Source organism: Panthera tigris, chromosome X, assembly GCF_018350195.1.
Source record: "Panthera tigris isolate Pti1 chromosome X, P.tigris_Pti1_mat1.1, whole genome shotgun sequence".
Taxonomy (NCBI): domain Eukaryota; kingdom Metazoa; phylum Chordata; class Mammalia; order Carnivora; family Felidae; genus Panthera; species Panthera tigris.
Genome location: NC_056677.1, coordinates 41,765,642 through 41,790,404, shown reverse-complemented (window position 1 = coordinate 41,790,404; position 24,763 = coordinate 41,765,642). Strand labels below are relative to the sequence as shown.

Genomic DNA, 24,763 nt, shown 5'->3' with positions numbered 1-24,763 from the left:
CTCTGGTCTCAGCCTTCTCATCTCTTTCTAAGTCTTCTTGGGGGAGTCTGCCTAGGTTCAGACAGGGGTAAACTAAGGCCCTGAGAGTAGGACTGAACTGGCTCTCAAGTATTCACTCACTTCTCCACTCCTTCAGAAACTTGCTACTCCTCAACTCATTGTTCCATTCACTTCCTCACTCAAGAAACCTCTTGAGAGCCTCTTGAGAGCACTGTTCTAGGTGCTGGGGTTGAATCAAGCAGACAATAATCCCTATAGTTGGTGTTCTAGCAAAAGAGTAGGCAAACTATGACCTACAGGCCAAATTCAGCAGCCTGCTGCCTCTTTTTGTATGGCCTGAGCCAAGAATAGTTTGCACATTTCTAAGTGCTTGAAAAAAAAATAAGAAGAGGAATAATTTGTGACACCTGACAAGTATGAAATTTAAATTTCAGTGTCTGCAAATCTTTTATTGGAACACAATAATGCTTGCTCACTTACATATTGTTTATGGTTATTTATTGCTACAACAGCAGGGCTGACGAGTTGCAACAGAGACCACATGGCCCACAAAGCCTAAGCTATTTATTATCTGGCCCTTTTCAGAAAAAAAAATTTGCTGATCCCTGATCTAGCAGAAGAGAGGAAAAGAGATTAATTATTTCTGATAAAGATGAGCACTATGAGGGACTCCTGGCTGGCTCCATCAGTGGAGCATGCGACTCTTGATCTCAGGGTTGTGAGTTCAAGCCTCACGTGAGGTGTAGAGATTACTTAAAAATAAAATCTTAGAGGGGAGCCTGGGTGGCTCAGTCAGTTAAGCGTCCAACTCTTGGTTTCTGCTCAGGTCATGATCTCACAGTTTCGTGGTTTCAAGCCCCACGTCAGGCTCTGTGCTGGGAGTGCAGAGCCTGCTTGGGATTCTCTCTCCCTCTCTCTCTATCCCTCCCCCCCTCAAGCTGTCTCTGGCTCTCTCAAAATAAATAAATAAGCTTAAAAAAAGATGCACACTGTGAGGAAAATAAGTGATGTGAGTGTGGTGTGCAGGGGGCAGTGAGGAGGTAGTCAGGGAGGCCTCACTGTCGAGCAGACAAGGAGCTGAGTCAGTCCTAGATTGGCAAGAAGGAGTGAGTCCCATGCTTATTTAGACAAAGTGTTCTTGGCTGAGGCCCCAGCAAGTGCAAAGGCCCTGAGGTAGAAACAAGCATGGCAGGTCCAACAGGAGCCAGCATGGCCATTTTGCTCTCCCACTGGCAATGTGTATGAGTGCCAATTTCACCACAGCCTTGCCAACATCCTGAGTCATGAGACATGGATTTTTTGCCAACCTACTAGGTGAAAATGGTATTGCTGTTAAAATTCGCATGTGTTTCTTTATGAGAGAAGTTTCTGGATGTTTAAGAGACTTTTTGTTTATCTTCCCAGATAATTTTTAATGCATGTGCAAGCCACCACAGATAATAATCTTTCTCGTCTCTATATTTAGAAATAGGGCAGTTGACTGTAGTTGAATATGGTATCCTTCTTATTTCACTCTTCATTCCTTACTGCCACTAGGCTCAACACTAAAGCTCAACAAGCTGGCTTTTTTAAAAAGCTTATTTATTATTTTTTAAAAAAGTTCATTCACTTATTTTGAGAGAGAAAGAAAATGCGAGTCAGGAAGGGGCAGAGAGGAAGAGAGAGAGAATCCCAAGCAGGCTCCACACTGTCAGCATGGAGCCTGGCGCAGGACTCGAACCCACAAACTGCGAGATCATGACCTGAGCTTCTATCTGCTGTTTCTCAGAATGATCAGCTCAAAGCCATCCTTATGCCAAAGAGGCATGTTTTGGGGTGGCATATTCTGGTCTCCTACAATATGCGACAAATTAAAAGTAATTATCCCTAATGTGTAAACAAGCTTTTGCAGATCAATAAGAGAAACTGGAGTAGCTCAATGAAAAAAAAAAATGTGTTCATGCAATGGCATTACTTCACATTACAGCACAAAGGATTAAGAAGTAGATAGTATGAAAGAAATAGAGGAAATGGAAGATAGGCCCCAGAAGTTTCAACATTCATCAAATAGGAGCTTCAGACACAGAAAATAGACAGTGGGGAGAAGGCAATACTTGAAGAAATAATGTTCTAGAATTTTCTGAGCTGAAAAAAGACAATCATCAAACTGAAAAGAGCCACTAAATTCTAAGCATGATTTACACGCACACACACACACACACACACACACACACACAGACACCATAGAAATAAAATTTCTAGGTTAAAAATAAAATCCTAAACGATAACAAAATCCTGAAAGGCCCCAGGGAGAAAAGAGAGAAGAAAGAATACAGTGGAGGAGTTCTTCAAAGAGCTGATGAAAAATAACTTTGAACCTATATTTCAAAAAACCTGTATCTAGACAAGATAATCCAGATGAGAGCAAAAATATTTCAGAAAATTCATCACACACCTACCCCTTCTTAAAGGATTATTAGGGTATGTGATCCAGCAGAAGAAAACTGGATTAAGGAGCCAGAAGGGGGTTCTGGTAAGCAATGGTGAGGGGAAAAATAGTAACATTCATTGAAAAGTCTAAATAAGTTTTGATTGTAAAATTTAAAGATCACCATCTTGAACTAAAATTCCAGGTAATATAAACATGGGAGATGAGGGAGGAAGAGGAAAGAAAAGAGAGTTCTTATGTTGTTTAAGGGATGACTGTAGATGCAAATTAATGGTAGAATTGTAGAACAGTTGCTTTTTAAAGTGTAAACTCTGGAGTCAAACTGCACATGGTCAAATTCTGGCTTCTCAATTTACTGGCAGTGTGACCTTGTGTAAGTCACATAATCTTTCTGTGCCTCAGTCTACTCAAGAGTAAACTGGGGATAGTTATTGAACTCACTGGATGGTTATGATGATTACGTGAGTTAATATATGTAAAGCACTTAGAATAGCCCCTGTCACATGGTAATTGGTATATCTATTTCAGCTATTGTTGTTGTTGTCTTAAGTAATGTCTTCAAATGTCTGCTAAAATGTAAAGGCAGGGTACCTGGGTGACTCAGTCAGTTGAGTGTCCGGCTCTTGATTTTGGCTCGGGTCATGATCTCATAGTGTGTGGGATCAAGCCCTGTGTCGGGCTCTGTGCTGACAGCATGGAGCCTGGTTGGGATTCTCTCTGTCCCTCTCTCTCTGCCCCTCCCCCCTCAAAATAAACAAACTCATAAATAAGTAAGTAAGCAAATAAATAAATAAAATGTAAATGTAGCTATAGATGAAGATGTTGAACAAGCAAAAGCAGATACCACAGAAGAGGTAAGGAGCTGGTCAGGTTTCAGAATACTTCCCAGTCACAAAACTCTTGATGGTTTGGTCCCCAGTCGGGGATGCAATGGCCCAGAGTGGGAAAAGGTCAGAGGTCATCGATGGAGGATAAGCTGAGGTGGAGCTCTCTAACTGTGTCCTTTTGTCTCCTTATATTTTTTGGAAGGCTCATTACCTGTCCTGTAAGCACCACAAAGCAGAAAAGTGGCAGGGCTGGCCCAGTGCCAGTCTGAGGAGGCATGGTTACATCGGGGCAGAGTGGGGTTGGAAAGCTCATAGAAAATGTGCAGTCAGGCTAGCCAGTATATAGGCAGGCATTCTTCCCTTCACCCTCTGGGCTAGGAAACTACAACAAATAACACCCCCCCCCCCACCGAAGCCCCTCTACATCCTCACTTGGTGCACAAGTCCTGGAAGTTTCTTTGGGGAGTCACAGGCTGGGGAGGGAAAAGAAGGATTAGCTGAGCCCAGAGGACAACTCTAGAAGTTCTCTACCCTGACATACCAACCTCCAAACCCTCAAACCCACAAGGAATGTCCAGGCTACATATCTTCCCAGAAGGTTATATAGAACTTTTACCTGAACCCGAGTTCACCTTTTGGTAGGTGTCTAGCTAAAAGACAAAACTAAGCCAAAGAATAAGAAAAGGAAGGGTTTTACTTGCAACAGGTATAGGAGAACACCAGAGATATTTCCCAAAGCAGTGTCTCCTCCAACAACTAAAGCCAGGTTAATTTTTTAAGCTTATTTATTTATTTTGAGTATGGGGGAGGGGCAGAGAGAGAAAGAGAGACAGAGACAGAGAATCCCAACCAGGCTCCATGCTGTCAGCACAGAGCCCAATGCAGGGCTCGAACTCACGAACCCTTGAGATCATGACCTGAGCCAAAATCAAGAGTCGGATGCTCAACTGACTGAGCCACCCAGGTGCCCCTAAAACCAGGTTAGTTTTAAGCTAAGAGTGCATACATATTTATGAAGGGGCTTGCACAATAGGGAATTACAGCACGGAACTGGGGCAAAAGTCATTTTAAGGTGACTGAGTCCAGGTCAAAGTCACAAGGGCCAGCAAGGGCCAGCATCATCAGTTCTCTGGCTCCAGATCATCCAGTCTCTGAGTGCTTAAAGGGGTTTAGATCCTGCAAAGATAACTCAGCATGCATCTGGTCAGTCTTCACTTTTGAGTGGGATTAGACTATCTCCTGGACTGATAGTGACTGTTTGTTATATTCTTTTACAAGTCGACTGGGGGCCTAAAATAACTTCTTATGTCAAGAAAGCTGTGTCTGTTTTTCTTTTTCTGGGGACCCCAGCTCTTTCTGCTTACAGAACTATTAGGAATACTAGATATTAATTTCTCAAATAAATAATTCAGTGGGCTAGGTTGGATATTAAAACAGATGCATTTGAAAAGGCAAGAAACGTGATGAGGAATGGATAGAGATGGAGTAAATGAAAGAAATGCTAATTAATATGGAGGATAGATGTATACATGTCAAGACCCATCTAATAGTAGCCTCGTAAGGACAGAATGCTTAAATTAAAAAAATGAGTGAGAATATCTCAGACTTAGATGACTTCAGATTTAAAGGGATCATAGTATGCTGAACAGAATAGATAAAGACATGCACATATATACACTCCCCTAGACACAGTAAAATTCCAGATTATGAAAGATAACAAAAATTATTTTCATTTTATTTTATTAAAGAGTTTATTTGTAAGTCATCTCTACACCCAGCATGGGGCTCAAACTCACAACCCTGAGATCAATAGTCACGTGCTCCACTGACTGAGCCAGTCAGGTGCCCCCCCAAAATGATTTTTAAAACATCTACAGAGAAATAGAAGTTTACTTACAAAGCAAAAGTAATTTAACTGACATCAGATTTCTCAAATACCATACCGGATGCAAGCAGACTAGGGTGTAATAACTCCAAAGTGTTGAAAGAAAGGAACTTTTATATAAGGTGGAATAGAGACAGTTTCAGGCATACAGATTGTCAGAAGTTTAAAGACAGAGAGAAAGTCCAAGCAATAAAGGCAACCACACAGCAGTAAAATGAATGTGCGAGGAAGGATAATTTTTGCACAATACTAAGCAAGAATCTGCTTTAACCATTCATCACTGGTATGGCATAAAGGTTTCCCTTCCATCACCAAGGGTGAGTATTATATTGAACTTTTATTTTTTATTTTATTTTTTTTCACTTTCAATATACTAGCTAAATACATTTATTGAACTTTGAAAAAATTTTTTATTAGTTTTCTTTTATTATTTTTGAGAGGCAGAGAGAGAGAGAGAGAGAGACAGAGAGACAGAGAGACAGACAGAGCGCGAGTGGGGGAGGGGCAAAGAGAGAGGGAGACACAGAATCCGAGCAGGCTCCAGGCTCTGAGCTATCAGTGCAGAGCCCGATGCGGGGCCCGAACTCATGGACTGTGAGATCATGACCTGAGCTGAGGTCGGATGCTCAACTGACTGAGCCACCCAGGCACCCCCATTTATTGAACTTTTAAATTCATTCTATTGTAATTATGATGGTTGCTTTCCTTTGCCTCTTACTATGGGTTTACTGAATATTTTGGTGGCTACAAACTCCCCGAGAAAGGCAGAAATGGCAATGGAGATATTTTAAATATCTCCATTTAATAGCGTTGGGGCGCCTGGGTGGCTCAGTCGGTTAAATGTTGGACTTCAGCTCAGGTCATGATCTCACAGCTCGTGGGTTCAAGCCCTGCATCGGGCTCTGTGCTAACAGTGAGGAGCCTGCTTGGTTCTCTCTCTCTCTCTCTCTCTCTCTCTCTCTCTCTCTCTCCCCCCCCCCCTGACTTGTGTGCTTTCTCTCTCTCTCAAAATAAATCAATACATTTTAAAAAATAAAAATGGTAGTGTCACTATAAAAGAATAACCAAAGAGGAACATTGTTAGGGTAAATAAACACAAAACTGAATTTTCCCTGTTGCCAAAAAAGGGAAAGAGACTTCCCCTCCTTCACTTTTCTTCAAGCATTTCCTTGAGAAACCTAGGATTTTGAATCTTTCTCTGCCTCTTCGATATGTCTGTACATCTTTTTAAGAGCTAAATAAGCCTGTTGCCAGCCTATAACCCAGGAATGCCTTTCTTAATAAGAGCATTTGAGCCATCTCTTTGAAATGTGGTTGTCAAAGAAGATAAGCCTCCCATTTACCTGTCACCTGGGAGTTTCACCTAGGTGCTTGGCTCCAAGCTGTAAGCACCTGCTTATCATAGAGATAGTGGATAAAGGCAATTAGCTAGCACAGATGGCTAGTACAACTACCAGGTGAACTTAGGACTTGTCTGGGAGTACTTAGCGCTCACCCTTGGATGCTGCTCTAAAGCCAGGCCAGTGAGCTGCACGCCTGGGCTTTTTGGCTCCTCCCATCACTTCTGATTGTATGAAATGCTGGGTCTCAAAAGTGTGTAATCTGGCTTCCCAAACGTCTGTCAAAGGGGTCAGGTGGTGCAATCTGGAAATGTGGGGAGTTCATGCCTTCATGCCTGTGGGGTGCATTTTGACCAATAAGAAAAGGATCCGGGAGTGAGCTGGGCAGATCAAGTCTCTCCTTCCTCCCTCTCTTCATGCAAAGTTCTGAGCTGCATTTCTTTGTATAATCTGCCTGGAGACATCCTATATGCCCAAAGTCTGTTTCTTTGGGAATCTGGCCTTAAACAATGGTCATTGGAAGTTGTGAAGGCCATGTTAAGTGTTGATTGTGGAGAACCCAAGTCTGAGCAGAGTAAAATTGTCCAAAGGAGAAAAAGGGCAAATATGAGGATTCGGGATAGATGGAGGTGATGTATGCTGGCTGGGGCCGAGGACCCAGAGGGGATCCCACAGGACCAGCCAAGAGGGTCGTTGGCTTCACACAAGAATAGAAATGGAGAACTGAAGAGGAAGTGATGGCAGAGTTAGTTTATTGATTAGTAGAAGTGATAGAGTACAGTAGAATGTCTGGAGACTAGAAAGGAAAAGAGAGAGAGTCTCATTTTTGCTTGGGGTCTGCAGTTTTTTTAAAGGAAGAGATCTTATTTTATTTTAAAAGTAAGCTCTACCCACAACGTGGGGCTCAAACTCATGACCCCAAGGCCAAGAGTTGGCATGCTTTACCGACTGAGTCTGCCAGTTGCCCCTGGGGTCTGAGGTTTTTATTGAGGATGGAGATCTGGTGTATGTTGTCCTCTCAGGCATCCAGGAACTAGTCAAAACAAGGATGAATGCGGGGCCCCTGGGTGGCTCAGTCAGCTGAGTGTCCGACTTTGGCTCAGGTCATGATCTTGCCGTTCATGAGTTGGAGCCCCACAGTGGGCTCACTGCTGTCAGCCCAGGGTCTGCTTCAAATCCTCTGTCTCTCTCTGTCCCTTCCCCGCTTGTGCTCTTTCTCTCTCTCAAAATAAAATAAAATAAATAAAATAAAATAAAATACCGAAAAAACCCAGGGATAAGTGCTCAGGTGTCCTCTATAAGTCACTTATGCCCTGGGGGCAGAGGCCTGGAGTCAGTGGTCTGGAAAGGTACTGTACTGGAAGACTCCAAAGAAATCATTAACTCCATGACCTTTACAAGGAGTACATACACCGTTTTCTATAAGGCGTGTGTAAGGAGGGGGTATAGGTCCTAGCAAGAACAGAGGCAGGAATAAAGCAGTATATTATGGGGCCCCTTCAGTTTCCTTGTCTTAGAAGGAATAGAAGAATGGAAAGAGGACTTTAGATGCCTCTATTTTGACCTCGAGCTTTCTAGTTGGGTTCTTTCCTGTTTGTCTCTTAGCTCAGGTGGAAGACCCCAGGGCAAAAGCATCCCCTGATGGGAACTGCAAGTACACTCCCCAAGCAATAGGGACTGCCCTGAGCCAGCAAGACCCCATGTGACTGACCCCAAGACAACGATCAGTTTGACCTTCATTGCCCACCTGCACTTACCCACTCGCCTTTACCCCACATTTTCTTTATATAACTTGGAACTTTCTGGCATTTTGGAGGCAGTCTTTGAGACGCTAGTCTGCTGTCTTCCCGGTGTTGGCTTCATTGAAATCATTTCCATTCTTGTTCCACTACCACTCGTTTCTCAGGCATTGGGTTTTGTCAGTGGATAGTGGCCGAACCTGGTCTGTTTAGGATGCCTGGAGCCAGGTACTCTTGTACCACAATACCCCGGCTACAGAAACAGTAGTAGAATAGCTTAAAGGCAAGTTTTAAAAAGTTAATGTTAATATATTTTTGAGACAGATAGAGACAGAATGCAAGCTGGGCAGGGGCAGAGGGAGGGGGAGACACAGAATCTGAAGCAGGCTCCAGGCTCCACAGAGCCTGATGTGGGGCTCGAACCCACAAACTGTGAGATCATGACATGAGCTGAAGTTGGGCACTTAACTGACTGAGCCATCCAGGCACCCTTTAAGGGTGATTTTTTTGGGGGTAAGGAAGGCAGTTTAGGTGATTTTTGCAATGAACTGCTCAGCTCTGTAAAATATATACTTCCTTCACCTCCACTAGTCTTCTCTATGAAATCTTCAATAAATTGTCCTTTTATAATGATATTGCCTTGTGAAATGAATTTTCCTTTGGGGAATAAAACACATTGAGTCCTATGCTAGCATTGGTGCAAGAGAGACTGCAGAGCAGAGCCTGGGGAAGGAGCAGGTCTCAGAGGACCTAAGCCTGCCATGTGAAGAAGCCCAGGCTGGCCTGTTTGAGGATTAGACCACAGGAAGCAAAAAGACTCAGGCTAGCTGAGCACCCTACCAACCTGCAAACTGACTGCAGTCGAATGAGTGATCCCAGGCAAGACCAGCAGAAGAACCACCTGGCCCAACCCAAAGAGCTAACCCATAAGATCCTGAGCATATAAAATGTTTGCTGTTATAAGCCAAACAAAACAAAACAAAACAACCCAAAAGCATATCCCCAATGGAACCTGCACATAGCCAGGTTACAAAATATTATATACAATAATTTAAAAAAAATTTTAAAGTAGGCTCCACACCCAATGTGGGGCTTGAACTCACAACCCTGAGATTTAGAGTTGTGTGCTCTACTGATGAAGTCAGACAGGCGCCCCTTATACACAATAATTGATAGGTTTCAAGAACCATTTAGAGAATAAAATGCCATTTAGAGAATAAAATGGAGGAAAATTGGGGCGCCTGAGTGGCTCAGTTGGTTAAGTATCTGACTCTTGATTTCAGCTCAGGTCTTGATCTCAGGGTCATAAGTAAGCCCTGCTTTGGGCTCCATGCTGGGTGTGAAACCTTAAAAAATGGAGGAAAATTACACTCATATAGTGACAAAAATTCATTACATCTACGAACAGATGATCAGAGGAGGATGGCAAATAGAGCCTGTACGTCTCTCTCCCATCCCACCCAACATTATATTGATTTGGGAAGTGTTTTTAAGGATAAATTCTTTTTTTTTTTTTTAAAGTAAACTCCACTGTCAATGCAAGGCTCGAACTCATGAGCCCTAGATCAAGGGTTGCATGCTCTACTGACTGAACCAGCCAGGCATGCCAGGGATAAATTATTTTTTTAAGTTTATTTATTAATTGAGAGAGAGAGAGAGAGAGAGAGAGAGAGAAAAGAGACTGCAAGCAGGGGAGGGGCAGAGACAGAGGTACAGAGAGAATCCCAAGCAGGCTCTGCACTGACAGTGCAGAGCCTGATGTGGGCCTTGAACTCACAAACCATGAGATCATGACTTGAGCTGAAATCAAGAGTCAAACGCTTAACCAACTGAGCCACCCAGGTGTCCCAGGATACATTCTTAACAGTACAGGGAAAAGGTGCTGGTGGGCCACCAGAAATGCTGAAACACTCCTGGAAGATAGAAACAAGGTGGGATCAGACTGAGAGAGAAGTCCAAGGAGACAACATCACACCTCAAATCACCAGAGGCAAGAGCTGTTCTTTGTAACAAAGCCTCCGAAAAAGTCCAAACTCAGAGTCAAAAAGGACAAAGAGCGGGGGGGGGGGCCTTAGGATAATCATCAGGTGAGTTCATTGAAAAGTTCATTGGTAGATTCCCCTCCAACACTTACATAGATTGGCTGGCAGTAGCCCTTTCTGCCTCTAAGGTGCAACTCCAATAACTGTTCATTAAAGAAAGTAAATAATCAGGAATCTGCCCAACTTTCTGTATAATACCCATGAACATTAATACATTTGACCATGTAATAGGCCACAAATAAATCTTCAACGTTTTTTATTTTATTTTTGGGACAGAGAGAGACAGAGCATGAACAGGGGAGGGGCAGAGAGAGAGGGAGACACAGAATTGGAAACAGGCTCCAGGCTCCGAGCCATCAGCCCAGAGCCTGACGCGGGGCTCGAACTCACAGACCGCGAGATCGTGACCTGGCTGAAGTCGGACGCTTAACCGACTGCGCCACCCAGGCGCCCCAGGCCACAAATAAATCTTGAAGCTGCCCCTCAAAATGTAGAAAATGCAAGGGACATTCTCTGAACACAATAAAAGTAAAACAACGGTTTCTACTGGGAAGTTTAAAAAACACCCTTAAAGATGTTCTGAAGATGGCTGCTTGAGCAAACTTGTCTACCTCTCCACTGAAATAACAGAAAAAAATTGTATAGAGTACCAGGAAACAAGAAAGGATGCCATTTGGGGACCAGAAATTGTGAAGGATTCCTTAAAAACAGAAAGTAGCTCAGATGAAAGTTTCAAGGGGGAAGGGAGCCAGAAGCCAAAATGAGCAGGAGGAAACAACCAAGAAGAGAAGAATATATCCGGAGAAACTTCAAACAGGGTAAAATGGATAAAAAATCAAGAACTACACTCACAGCTAAACGGCTAGTTGGACCTTCAACACCCTTACTTACACTGGGCAGATGGCACACTAATGACCATGAACTCCCTACCTCCTATATGGGAAAGTCCCCTAGGATGCATGTAGGGAATGCTGAGAAAGAAGCATATCAGAGCCTGGGGTACCTTCAGCCCTCCATAGTAATAATGAAGGAGAGAAATGCATTTGTAGAGAGGGAACCATTTTTAAAAATTTTATTTTTAAGTAATCTCTACCCCTAACGTGGGGCTTGAATTCACAACCTTGAGGTCAGGAGTCGCGTGCTCCACTGGCTGAGCCAGCCAGATTCCGTGAGAAGGGACCATTTCTAGTCTGTCTGCTCCATGGCTAGTCATGCCAAAGCAAAGAGGAATATTCAGCATGCCCTACCTGCTTACAGAGAGTCTGAACCAGGCACCCTACAATGAAACTTTCATGCATTTTATGATAGTAATATTTAGATAAAACGGTAAAACACATAAAATATTGTCAAAGGCATCATTGGCCTATTTCACTGGCTGAAAAACTGTTCCCACAAGTACATGTGTCTCCCTAAGGAGAATAAATCTTTTTATTGAGGTAAAATTAGTATATAACATCACATAAGTTTCTGGTGTACCAATATTATGATTCAATATCTGTATACACTACAAAGTGATCACCACCAAAAGTCTAGTTACCATACATCACCATACAACTGAGCTCCTTTACTCATTTTGCCCACCCTCCGACACCTTTCCCCCCCTGGTAACTATCAATCTGTTCTCTATTAGGTTGTTTTTGTGTTGTTTGTTTTTTGTTATGTTTTGTTTTAGATTCCATGTATGAGTAAAATCATGCTATTTGTCTTCCTCTGTCTTATTTCAGTTAGCATTATCCCCTCAAGGCCATCCATGTTGTCCTCTACTCTGAGACTTGGGACAGAACCTGAAGCTTATTCATGTTCCCCCTCCAATACACACCTGTTCTCCTTTTTTGAAAAGTTTACCTATTTATTTATTTTGAGAGAGAGGGCAGGGAGGGGCAGAGAAAGAGAGAGAGAGAGAGAGAGAGAATCCCAATCAGGCTTTGCGTTGTCAGTAGTGCGGAGCCCAAAGCGGGGCTCAATCCCACAGATGGTGAGATTATGACCTAAGCCTAAATCAAGAGTCAGAAGCTTAACCAACTGAGCCACCAGGTACCCCCACACCTATTCTCCTTAATGTCTGAAGTCTCAGTGAGTTCTAAGCCCATCCATCCCACACATGCAATTTACAGGAACTCTGGCAAGAAGTCTGACATCTGCCAGTGTCTCTGTGTATAATCTCTCTCTATTTGTATATAACATCTATTAAATGCATGGTGAATATTAATTGCACTTTATATGGTTATTATGGAAGGTGGGCTGAGAAGACCCCAGTGAACCAGACCTCCCCCATTCCTGCAGATGGTGTTCTTGTCCTGGGATGTGAAGTCCTGGATTTGGGACTTGTCCCACCCAGAGGTGTGACAAGTGACAGGATAATATTCTCAAAGAAGCAGGTAAACAAGGATGCCCTCAATACACATTCCCCAGGAGCTGACTTTGTGGGGAGGGTCACCCCTGTGAAGAAGGCTGTATCATGGGGAACATGCTGGTCAGAAAGAGTTCATGTATGTATCCCTATCTGTCTATACCCTTGGCCATGCTTTATTCCTCACCTGTCTGTCTTGTCTAGAGCTCCAATGAATGGTGATTCTTTGAGGTTTTCTCAATCTCTCAGGGCAAAGTCCTCCAGAGTAGGGTCCACCAACTCCCAGGGCTTTAGGAGACCCAGCCCCAGGGCTGATGTGAGGACAGCAACCCTGCAGCTGTCATAGTGTGTACATGGGAGAGGGCAGACCCAACTCCGGCCCAGCAAATGTGGACTTAGCCTCGAGTCATAATGATCAGTCAGACCCCCAGGAGAGCCTTTAATTCTTGTCTGTTTCTTCAGGACCCAATCATCTGTGGCTTTATGGCTTCTCCCTGCTTTGGATCCAAATCTATTGGGATGAGGAGACAGGTCCAGAGATGGAACAAAGGCAGAGGTAGGGGAAATGGAAGCCTCAGCGGAAGAGTAGAGACCTGCCAAGGCTGGGTGGTTGCTGGGAGGCTGAGGTGATGGGCAGTGGATGGTTAAAATAGCACCAACCCTGCTTCCATCTGGGGCTGGTATTTGATGTCCAATGCAAGTCACCTTGGTGACCTCTGTTGGCAACCTTAATATCCCTTAATGTACCACACAATGGTTTGTTCCCCCAAAGACTCCCCTCTTCCTTTTCCCAGAGCTGATTATGTGGTCTGCAATGGTATGTATAGGAGGAGACTCTCCCATTCTCAACTCTTCATCCCCTCCCCAGCCCTCAAAACTTTGGTCATGAGACCCTTGATGGGCAATTTCATACTTTTGTCCAGTGGATTTTTCCATCTGCTGCTCTCCTGCATCATGACTAGCAGACTCTTCCATTCCTGCGCACCATATGCTCTCCAGGGGACCACTCCTTTTTCTATTCTTCTACATTCCCCAGTTGATGGTTTTATCTCTGTCTCCTCTCACAGACTTCCAAATGGACCATCCCAGCCCCTTACTAAGGAGATCTTACAGAGAGCAAAGGCCAAGGTGTCCAACCAGCACCTGCCCCAGAATTTGGGGTGTATAGTGTCCATCAAAATAAAAACTGGAAACATCACCCATTAGAATGTTAGCTCCATTTGGGCTGGGACATTTGTCTGTCTTGTTCCCTGATGTCTTTCCAGCACCTAGAGCAGTGTTCAGTACACAGTACATGTTCAATAGGTGTTTGTTGAATGAATGAGCCCTTTGACACGACAATTACACTTCTAAGACTGCGTGCTAAAGAAACACTCACACATATGCACAAGGCTCTGTGCAGAAGAACGAAAGGAGCAAACAACTGAGAAAAGCTTGTACATGTTTATTAACTGTCAATGACTAATACAACGTAAATTAATAATGGGGATTTACAACACGGAGCACCTGCTGAACAGGAACAAAATGAATGGTACTTGTCCAGGACACGCTGGTAGTGGGGAAAAAGCATGTGGGAAATGCTTATAGTAGTACTGTATGTGTGTGTGTAAATGCAGAGGAAAACATGTGAAATCAAACACCCAAAACTGCCCTCAGCAGTCACATCTGCACATCTGGGGAGGAGTGTAGTGCTGTTCTATGCAGAGAATTACCTGAGAATACAATACTTATTTTCTAAGATAAGTGCATGGATACACAGAAAGAAATATGTATTAGGTATATGTTTTACTCATCAACAAAACTCTTATATCTAACAGAATATTTGGCGCACAGTAACAAAAATCATGCTTAACTTTTCACTATTGTGAACTCTTTCTTTTACTTGCTGTACACCTGATGGTTAGGAATTCACAGCCATGCCCATGTTCATGAAAGGCCACCAGGTTCTGCTTCTTATCATGGGCACTTGTACATCCCTGAGGTTGAGGCAAGGAAAGAGAAGGAGAATCAGTGGCAGTGAGCTCCTATTGTCTGATAAATCAATACCAAACTCCTCATCCACACCTGCTTGGCCGTGAGCACTCTGATTCTACCCTACTTCATCATCTGCATGCATCTCCCACTGCTCCTCAAAGTGAACCTTATGCTCATGCCATAGTGACCCCCTTACCTGTCTTGTGAGTTTTCCCAGACTACAGGAAAGTGTGGCCTACACATCAGGAGCTGACCAGGGGTTTGGGAGCCCACATCATTCTAGGTAGGGAGGATCCCTGGGTATACTGAGCAGGGAGCAGAAAGAGCATGGGAAACCTCATCATTTAGCTTCAATGCTGCACCCCCAAGGGACTAGGAGAAAGGAATGGTTTGGGGAATAAGTGACAAGATGGGATACCAGTTCTACAACAGACAAGTACATTTTGCAGGGCTGTGGGTATGGACTGAAGGGTTACTTACAGGATTAGTCATCTTCCTCGGGATCACTGATCTCTTCATATGCTATCAGGTTCTTTCTTTGGCGCAGTCTATTGGCCCAAATATTCTTCCCTTTCTTGGATCCTATGGTGGAGAAGAGTTGGTAAATGAGAGTTGGTTGGGTTGGAGAGTATAAGTCTCTGTTTTGTTTTGTTTTGTTTTTTTCAGATAAGGAGATGCCTCCTCCTTCCCAAGTGCCCACAGGCATTCGACATAGTCTGTTTTCCACATCTTCTGGCTCAGAGAGGTTGAGACGTTAGACCAATACACACCAAATGCCCACAGTTTTAGCTTCTGGCTCTTCCCATTGTCAGACTTAGATTTCCAACCTCTTTACTTACCAGAACATTCATTCAGACCTTCTTTCATTCAGCATATTTGTGTTAAGGGCATATTGTGTGTCAGGCTGAGGGCTGGGGATACAACTGTAAGATGCATTCCCAGGTTATCACAGATGGAATTACTTGACCACATTTCATATTGTCAAGCTTTCTAGATTTAACGCCCTTGAACAATTTGTGAACTATGATTCTTTATTTCCATTTTATGGACTAAGAATCTGGAGTTCAAAGAATTTAGAAGACTTGCCTATAGTCACTTGGCTTTTATTTTTAATTCTTATTTTTTTAAAGTAGGCTCCACACTCAGCATGGAGCCCAACATGGGGTTTGAACTCACAACCCTGAGATGACCTGAGCTGAGATCAAGAGTCAGACACAACCAACTGAGCCACTCAGGCACCCCTAGTTACTTAGCTTTTATATCAATGACAAGTCAGGTCTATGACCCTGGAAGTCATGTTCTAACATCTCAGCTGGAGCTGGGTGAGCTCCTCAGTCCAGTCTGGCTACAACCCTGTCCAGGATCCATCCCCCATACCTAGACCACATACTTGAACATAGCCAGGAAACAGAGGAGTCGTTCCCACATAGCTACCTCTTACCTGGTTTCTTCTTACTCTTTTTACCAGGGGCACTCGCTTTTCCTGGGCAGCACTGTTGTTCCTGAACCTGCTTAGAGCCAAGTGCTACTGGCACTGGGTCTGAATCATCTTTTTCCTTTGGTTTCTTGTGCATCACCTTTTTAATGTGAAGGTCATACATAAACAGTATCAACGGCATTTCTCTAGTGCTTTAGAGCTTACAAAGTGTCTTCACATGCAGTACTTTGATTAATGTCTTAAAACCCTGGAAGATCATTATATCACCTGTACCTAAATTATGAAGAGCCTGGGAGATTAGAACAAAAAGGAATGGCCTAAATGAGGATGTCTCCAGGGCTAGAACGTTTGTCTTCACCTTCTTGCAAACAGCAAAATGCTCCATGTAAGTGGAGTGTTGTAGACAGAAGAGTTGGGGTAGAATAGCATTCTAAGAATCCCCATGAGGGGCTCCTTTCTTGCATAGAAGCTAGTAGAGAGCTGCAAGGAGAATAAATGTAAAAATGCACAGAGACAAAACACTGCTGGAAAAAGGTATAGAGGAGAGGAGTACAGGGAAGGGAGAGGAAAGGAATAGTTCACAGAAATTAATATAGACAGCAAAGAAAGCAGCACCAGATGTCACCTACTATCCTATGCTGGCAAGAACATTGAATGTGGAATTAGGCAAGGTGGCTCTCATACCAGTTCTGCCTGCATCAGGATGTGTCACTGACCAACAATCTTAAGTTACCTTTCATTCAGTTCCCTCGTTTATGAAATAGTGAACAATAAAAGTAAAAGAAGCTAAGTGAAAGTACTGAGCTTGCAAACACTTTAATGTGGTAATAATGAAAATGAATACTTTCTTTTTTGATCCTTCTTTGAATTCTCTCAACTGTCTCCAACCGTCTCAACTGTCCCAGATGCCTTTACCCTCTAAAGTAGAGTTTATTCTACAATTGTGGAATCACTTATTCAGTGAACATTCAGGTACCTCTGAGGGACTCCCTGGGCTGGGATCGAGGCTTCAGAGATGCCTCAGATGCTGACAAGGCCCCAAAGGAGATCACAGTAGGGAGGGGCTGACAGCTCAGGCCATTCTCAAGCCACATGAAAGTGTCCCTGCCACAGAGCAGAGGGACACTGGTATTTCATTTTGCGAGAGTGGGTGTCTAAACAGAAGCATGATCAGCTTCTGTGGGGTAAAGCTTTGGGGGAAACCCTCGAACTTCATAAACACATGAAAAGTTTCTTGAGCTTGGAAATCCTTTGGGGGCTTTTCTTAATTGTCCTGTGATTCATTAACAGTGTTTAGCAAGAACAATCACCCCTTTAAAAAAAGAAATGTTTCAAATGTACAGACTACTACCACTACCTCTGTGGTCTCAGGCAAATTACTTAACATATCTGCACCACAACATCCTCATATTTATGATTAGTTTTTATTACTAATATCCTCATTATTATCTGAGAATAATGATAGGAAAACATCATAGAGGTTTTCTGAGGATTAACGAAATTAATCCTTGTGAATTGCTTAAAATAGTATCTGACATCAGTATGAAAACAACAGAAGTATCAGCTATCACAATCTCTAATTATTAAGTTATTGATGCTACATCAGGAATTGTGATAAACAGATCATGAAAGGGAGGCAGCAAGGGTCAGGCAATATTCAATATTCCCCCGCTCTTACCGATATTCATATCTGTGGAGGAAGAAAGAGTCTCTGGTTCTTTAGATTTGGGAGATACTCACCTTCAGGCGTTTTCTCTGTTGCACATCAGAATCCTCCTGAAGAGGTTCATCTAAAAGAAATGATAAGTGGAAGTTTTTCTCTGCTGACAAACATTCCCAAACACCAGAGACTCCTGTAGTATCAGGGAATTCTGAGGAAAGGGTTATGAATCCACTTATTGTCAAGGAGTTATTTTGAGACTGGCTTTAAATTTTTTTTTTTTGATGTTTATTTATTTTTGAGAGAGAGAAAGAGACAGAGCACAAGTGGGTGAGGGAAAGACAGAGACAGGGAGACACAGAATCCGAAGCAGTCTCCAGACTCTGCACTGTCAGCACAGAACCCGACGTGGAGCTTGAACCCACAAACTGTGAGATCATGACCTGAGCCGAAGTGGACGCTTCACCAACTGAGCCAGCCAGGTGTCCCTGAATTATCTTTAAATTGTGATTATACACTTATTCATGGCATCATAATTCATAATTTTCCTTCTGATGATTTATAAAATGTGAACTAAACTCCATCACTACCTCATCCTATTCTACTACATATTTCTTGCTTCTCCCCCCAATTAAACTGAATTAATTAAACTAAATTGATTGCATTCATTTAAAGATGTGTGACAACTAAAATCACTGTCTACTTAAACCTGGTGAATTTTATAATATGCCAGTTATACTTTAACCAAGTCATTAGGTGTATGATGAACCATGGATGATTTAGCAGTGGTTCTGGAATGTTTCCAGTAAAAAGATACTCCTTTAGTGTCAGGGGTGCCTGGGTGGCTCAGTCAGTTAAACATCCATCTCTTGGTTTTGGCTCAGGTCATGATCTCACAGCTGGTAGGTTCGAGCCCCATGTCGTGGTCCTGGTGCGGGGCCTGCTTGGGATTCTCCCTGTCCCTCCCCCATTCACACACTCTCTCCCTAAAAATAAATAAATGATAATAATAAAAAGATACTCCCTTAGTGTCAAAAATTTTGTAGATTTTCAAGCACTAGATTTTCAGCCCTCTTACAGTAGTTTTGGGAACTTGTGGAATCTGGTCTGTCTTCCTGGAGAGTCACAGGTCTGTTGGAGATGGTTTGAACATTCTGACTCTGTCTGCTTACAACTGTGCCGTCAGAGCGGAGACCACGTGAGTATATCTCATCCTCTTTACAGCGAGTACACACACTGCTCAAATGCACACAGATTTCTAGAATCTGCTACCTTTTTCACTGTGTGTTACCTGTGCTGACAACTAGAAAAGCTCGATGTGTGGAGAATCGCTCTCTCAAACTCTCTCCCAAGCTCAACACCTAGAATCAGGTTGGATTAGGAGCAAAAAGACTACCTGGTTTGGGTAAAAACACCAAATAGCTGTATGTCATTATATAATCCATATAATGCATTATACACACACACACACATATATGTATATTATATAATGCATTAATCACTCTCTCTTAAGATATTTACCCAATACCTCTGCTCTATTATGAAATTGACTCTTGAAGTTTTTTGTGGAGTTATACTTTTTTTAAAAAAGTAACTTCTGTGCTCGCTTTGGCAACACATATACTAAAAAAGTAATTTCTATGCCCAATGTGGGGCCTAAACTCATGACACCGAGGTCAAGAGTCGCATGCTCTACCAACAGCCAGCCAGGTGCTCCACATGGATTTACACTTTAATTATATTTTTCTTAATTGTCCTGTGATTCATTAACTGTGTTGAGCAAGAACAGTAACACATTAAAAAAAAGAAATGTTTCAAATGTACAGAAAATTATGGAGAATAATATGGGAAACACGTGAACATCTATCACTGAGTCTAGTCAGATATTACCATTATCCCACAACTGCTTCAGATTGTTCTGAGATCTTTATTCAAAATATAAGAAAACATGGGGCACCTGGGTGACTCAGTCGGTTAAGCGTCTGACTGGATTTTGGCTCAGGTCATGATGTCATGGTTTGTGAGTTCGAGCCCCACATCGGGCTCCATGCTGACACTGCAGAGCCTGCTTGTGATTCTCTCTCACTCTCTCTCACTCTCTGCCCCTTCCCTGCTCTCTCTCACACACACACTCTCTCAAAATAAATAAATAAAACTTAAAAATATATATAACAAAACACAATAAACAAGTAACAGCTGAAGTCATCTGTACAGTCCTCACTGATCCCTGCCCTCCCTCTTTCTGCATTCCTGAATTTGATGGGTTTTATTCTTTCAGGTTTTATACATTTACCATTTGCTTATTATCCATAAAAATATATACTCTCATTTTGCATGTTTTAGGATTTTATATGAGTGGCCTCTGACTCTACTTAACCTTCTACATCCTACTTTTCTCACTCAGCCATGATACTTTTGAGAGAGCAAACTCCTGAGAATCCTTCCCAAGCAGCTGGACCCAAAGCAGTTGGGCTTTAGGAGACCCTTTCCAGGCCCTTCCTGTCCACTTACTCTCATTCCCGGAGTCCTGGTCTTCATCAGAATCATGCCCACTGGACTTTGTGGCACATTTTTTAGGACACATGAAGGCTGGGAGGGTGGTCTTGAGACCTAGAAAGAAGCAAAATATTTGTTCTTTAAGAGACAACCTGAGAAGAGAGGAATGTGGGGTGGGATCCTGGGAAGCAGCAGGAATAGTAAAGTTCATCAGCTGGGGGAATCCCAACAAGGGTGAGCAGAAGAGAAACATGTGGGATCTATGTTTGAGAATCTTTGTGGCCACCCCAGGCCCTCAGCCCTGCACAGAATAGAAAAGAGCAGAGGGGCGCCTGGGTGGCTCAGTTGGTTGAGCGTCCAACTTCAGCTCAGGTTGCGATCTCACAGTTGGTGAGCTCGAGCCCTGCATCAGGCTTGCTGGTGTCAGCGTGGAGCCTGCTTCAGATTCTCTGTCTCCTTGTCTCTCTGCCCCTCCCCCGCTCATGCTAGCTCTCTCAAAAATAAATAAAACACTAAAAAAAAAAAAAAAAGGAAAGGAAAGGAAAGAAAAGAAAAGAAAAAAAAGAAAAGAATGCCCCGAAGTTGCCCTAGGATTTCTCCCTGCACAAAGGGCAGGTGTGGGACACTTGCAGCCTAGGAAGAAGCCGTAGCATGTAAAGGGACTGAGGGGATAGTGATGTGTTCCCAGGCTTGTCTGTACCCAGAACTTCCTGTTACCTAGACCAGTCATGATGTCATAGTTTCTCTTCATGTACACATAGGTGATTTTATCTGAGTATCCAAGTTTTGCCCACTCTTCCTTAGAGAAGAACTTGGAAATAGCCTCGAATTCCTAGGAAAGAAAAATAAGTAAATCCTAACAGCAACTCAGCTAAACATGTCTGGTCTTCAGTTGGGGTCTCTTCCTCTGCCACAGGATCTCAATGTTGGATCTGTGAACTGGGGATAATAATCCTTCGCAGTTAATGTCATGGGTAACATTCCCTAGCCTTTCCCCAGGCATGCAGTAGATGCTTAATGCTGGTAGCATGCTCTTTCACCTTCCAGAATGGACTGAGAGTCACCAAATGCAGTGAAAAGTCACAGATCTGTTGTCTCCAGGGATGGTGGGTGAGGAGAGAGTGAGGATGGGAAGCTCCTGAGTCTCTGGATCTCCCCCTGACACCCTGCTCCTTTTCTCCAGTACCTCTTACCTCACCTCCTCAGAAATCTAGTCACTCTACAGTGTCCCCTGGGCCACTTCTCTACCCCCTCCAGATCACCTCACCTTGCATTTCTTCTCTGATTTCTGGGTAACCTCTTTGGGCTTCTTTGCAAAGGAGTTGCCTTTGTTCATAGCACTGGAGATGGTTTGATCTTGAAGGGACATAACTTAAATCTCTCCAGTCATGTATCCAAAGGACCTGAGGAAGGGAGATAGCACTGAGGGTAGGCTACATTTCGTCAGTTACCTAGAGTTCTAGGTTCTACTTTTCTCCATCCTGGGCTTATCTGCCCCTGAAAAAGGACATGGCTGTGGGGGTGTGGGTTGGGGGGGAGGCAGAGTCAAATGAGATCTTTGGCTGGAGACCTTTGGGAGAAGTACTGGTTAGGAATGACAGGTTTTCTGTAAGCATTAATGCATCCTTGAGACTTTGAGAAGGGATTTGTTACTGTTGATAGTAGTTTGCCTGAAGTTTGGCTTATCCTGAAGGAAAGATATAAAGACAACCTTGTTGGGCAAGAAGTGAAGTGAGCATCTAGTTTTATGAGGGGGAAGGGGGCATGTTTTGAGGCAAAAGAGTGAGGAGGTAAGTCCCAGAGACCATATGGTGTCTCTGACAGATGGGTTTAGGTTTTCAGGCAGAGGGATGTGGGGTTTTGCTCTGTTGAAAATAAATGAGGATTGCTAACATAAAGTGGATTTAGAGCCCATTATTAGGTTATTTGAAAATTATTGGTGTGAAGACAGCTAGAATCTCCAAGACTACTCGATCAGCCATCATTTAGGCTGAGAATGTGGAGAGTTTCAATGCAGCAATCTGGTGTTCCTCAACATTGGGAATCTCTTAGGGAGAGAAAATTCAGGGGTCTCTAAGGCAAAGAAGGTTTCTGCTCCATCCTAGAGGAGTCAATAAAAGAGTCACTTAGGCAGTGGCTATTATCTCTGGTTAAAGAAATCTAGGGGCATCTAGCTGGTTTGGGGTTTCTCAGGCTGACGGGAGTTCTTTCCTCAGGAAGGCCAATTAGAAAGTCTCACAGACGAAAAACTAGTTTTATCTTTGCCTGACGGGGATTGCCCTGAAAGGCTTTAAGTCACTTCTCAGTCCTAGGGATACTGAGGATGTTGGGAGGCCCAGCGAGAATTAAACTACTTGAGTGCCCTGTGGAGATTCGTTACTTTTTTACCTGCCCACCTTTGACCGGTCCGCAACCGTCCGAAAAGAAAGCTTCCCTCAGAGGCGAAGCGGAGGCGAAAAGTCGCTCCAACGGATGATATCCCACAATTCTACTGCCCAAGGACAATCAACCAATCAGAACAGTGAATGAACTTGAACTGGCCAATCAGAGGGTAAGAAAGTAGGCGAGGCAAGGGAGTCAGTCACGGGGTCTCGTAAGTCCAGCTCCAGGGACAGCACCGTTTTTTCACAGTGGGTTGATTTTCACGCTTGAAGCAGGATTGTGCTCTGCCAAAGTTGGCCGCTCTAGGTTCTGTAGGCCCTTAAGTGCGCATGCTCAGATGGTCCCTTTTTCTTCAGCGTACTGCTCTGTTCTGTGCATTTATTGTTTAGTTTTAATAAATGCGAAATATGAAACCATCACCTCAAATCCTTGCTATCAATCTCCAACTTCCTCAGGTATGGGGGTCTTTTCTAGAACTACTCTAGTGACTTCAGAATTTTAAACTTTTAAAAGATTGAATTCCTTTCATTAATATATGTATGAAGTTATTGAAACAGAGACTTCATGTAGTTGTCCCATTAAAGATAGCATTTGCAGGTACAAAGCTACAGAGATGTCTACAGTCTTTATAAGTCAGTCCTTCAACAGCAGTCTCATATTGGATTTCCTCATTCTAGATGAAGATTAACAAATTATCCATAATCAAACTGATGTCTTTGATTAGATGACTAACAAAATTTATAGTTATTTGGCTAGGAGCTCCCCAAGGAAGAGACACACAAATAGGGCATATCACCGGTACTGTCTGAAATAGGAACTATGTGATCATTGTTACAGTGATTCCATAAACGCTGTCAGGTAAAATTTGATCCTTGACAAAAGGGACACTTAATGATGGGATGCCCAGAAAAGCTTGTATTCTCTTGACAAATCTCTGTGTTGTTAGAGGTGAGTGTTTCACTCCTATTAATGTTCTCTACTGAATCTTGAGAGATCTGAAAATTTGGAATGATAGAAGAAACACAATATTCATCTTGAAAACTTTCCTTTTTGAGAGAGAGAGAGAGAGCAGGGGAGAGGGGCAGAGGGAGAAAGAAAGAATCTTAAGCAGGCTCCATGCTCAGTGCAGAGCCTGATGCAGGGTTTGAAGTCATGATCCTGGGATCATGACCTGAGCCAAAATCAACAGTTGGATGCTCAACTGACTGAGCCACCCAGATGTCCTTATCTTGATATTTCTTTTTTTTAAGTTTATTTATTTATTTATTTTGAGGGAGAGAGAGTGTATGAGCAGGGGAGAAGCAGAGAGAGAGAGAGAGAGAGAGAGAGAGAGAACCTCAAGCAGGCCCAGAACTGTCAGCACAGAGCCTGATGGGGGGCTCGATCGCACGAACTGCAAGATTATGATCTGAGCTGAAATCAAGAGTTGGATGCTCAACCGACTGAGTCAACCAGGTGCCCCCCCCATCTTGATACTTATTAATAAAATTTGTAATGATATCTCAAGTAACAGGATTTAATCTGTTTTGCACAGCATCTACAACTACCTGAAAACTTCATCATGACAGTTTCAAGGTCTAAGGCTTGTTCGGGACATTCTGTCTTAAGTCTAGTCACATTTCCATAACAGAGGGGACAACGTATTCTGCTCTCTCTTGTTAAAATCAGAAAACATTTCTTTAAAAAAATTTTCAATGTTTATTTATTTGAGAGAGAGAGAGAGAGAGAGAGAGAGATAGTGGGGGGAGGGGAAGAGAGAGAGGGAGACACAGAATTGGAAGCAGGCTCCAGGCTGTGAGCTGTCAGCATGACCTGAGTCGAATTCCAATGCTCAACTGACTGAGCCACCCAGGTGCCCCAATCAGAAAACATTTCTTATAGAATGTGCTGATAGGCCATGGCCCCATGGCAGTTTGGAGCCCCCCCTAACAGGTGGGGCAGTAGAAATTATCTTTGGTGTAGGACATGGCCGCAGACAGGTCCTCAGCCATGGTGAGGGATAAAGGATCAAGGCAATGATAGTGGTGGTAGCAGTGTCAGCAGCCAAGGTGGCAGTGGGGGCCTGCATGACTCCCTGTGCAAACCCAGTGAGGGACAGGAATTATTTTAAACTTTTTTTTTTTTTTTTTTACTGTTTTTGATAGGTGTTTTTGAAAGATGTGCTTTTTCTAGAAGACCCGATAACCAGGAATGTTTTCCTCC

At 43.2% G+C, this 24,763-nt stretch overlaps 1 protein-coding gene and 1 pseudogene across 2 annotated transcripts; both read right to left on the bottom strand.

Moving 5' to 3' along the window:
- Positions 1-14,039: 14,039 nt before the first annotated feature.
- LOC102959484 (putative protein SSX6) lies at positions 14,040-22,661 on the bottom strand. 2 transcript variants are annotated; one of them, XM_042974566.1, is made up of 8 exons: positions 22,576-22,661; positions 21,447-21,582; positions 20,897-21,011; positions 20,195-20,293; positions 17,764-17,813; positions 16,027-16,162; positions 15,066-15,167; positions 14,040-14,587 (listed from the first exon to the last, which is right to left on the bottom strand). In XM_042974566.1, the coding sequence occupies exons 2-7, from the start codon at positions 21,546-21,548 to the stop codon at positions 15,070-15,072; spliced, it is 600 nt and encodes a 199-aa protein (XP_042830500.1). In that variant the 5' UTR covers positions 21,549-21,582; positions 22,576-22,661; the 3' UTR covers positions 14,040-14,587; positions 15,066-15,069. The 2 variants fall into 2 exon arrangements, with proteins under 2 accessions (XP_042830500.1, XP_007081682.1); XM_007081620.3 differs by having other exon boundaries at positions 22,568-22,653.
- Positions 22,662-23,123: 462 nt separating this feature from the next.
- On the bottom strand, positions 23,124-24,552 carry LOC102966929 (annotated as a pseudogene).
- Positions 24,553-24,763: the final 211 nt, after the last annotated feature.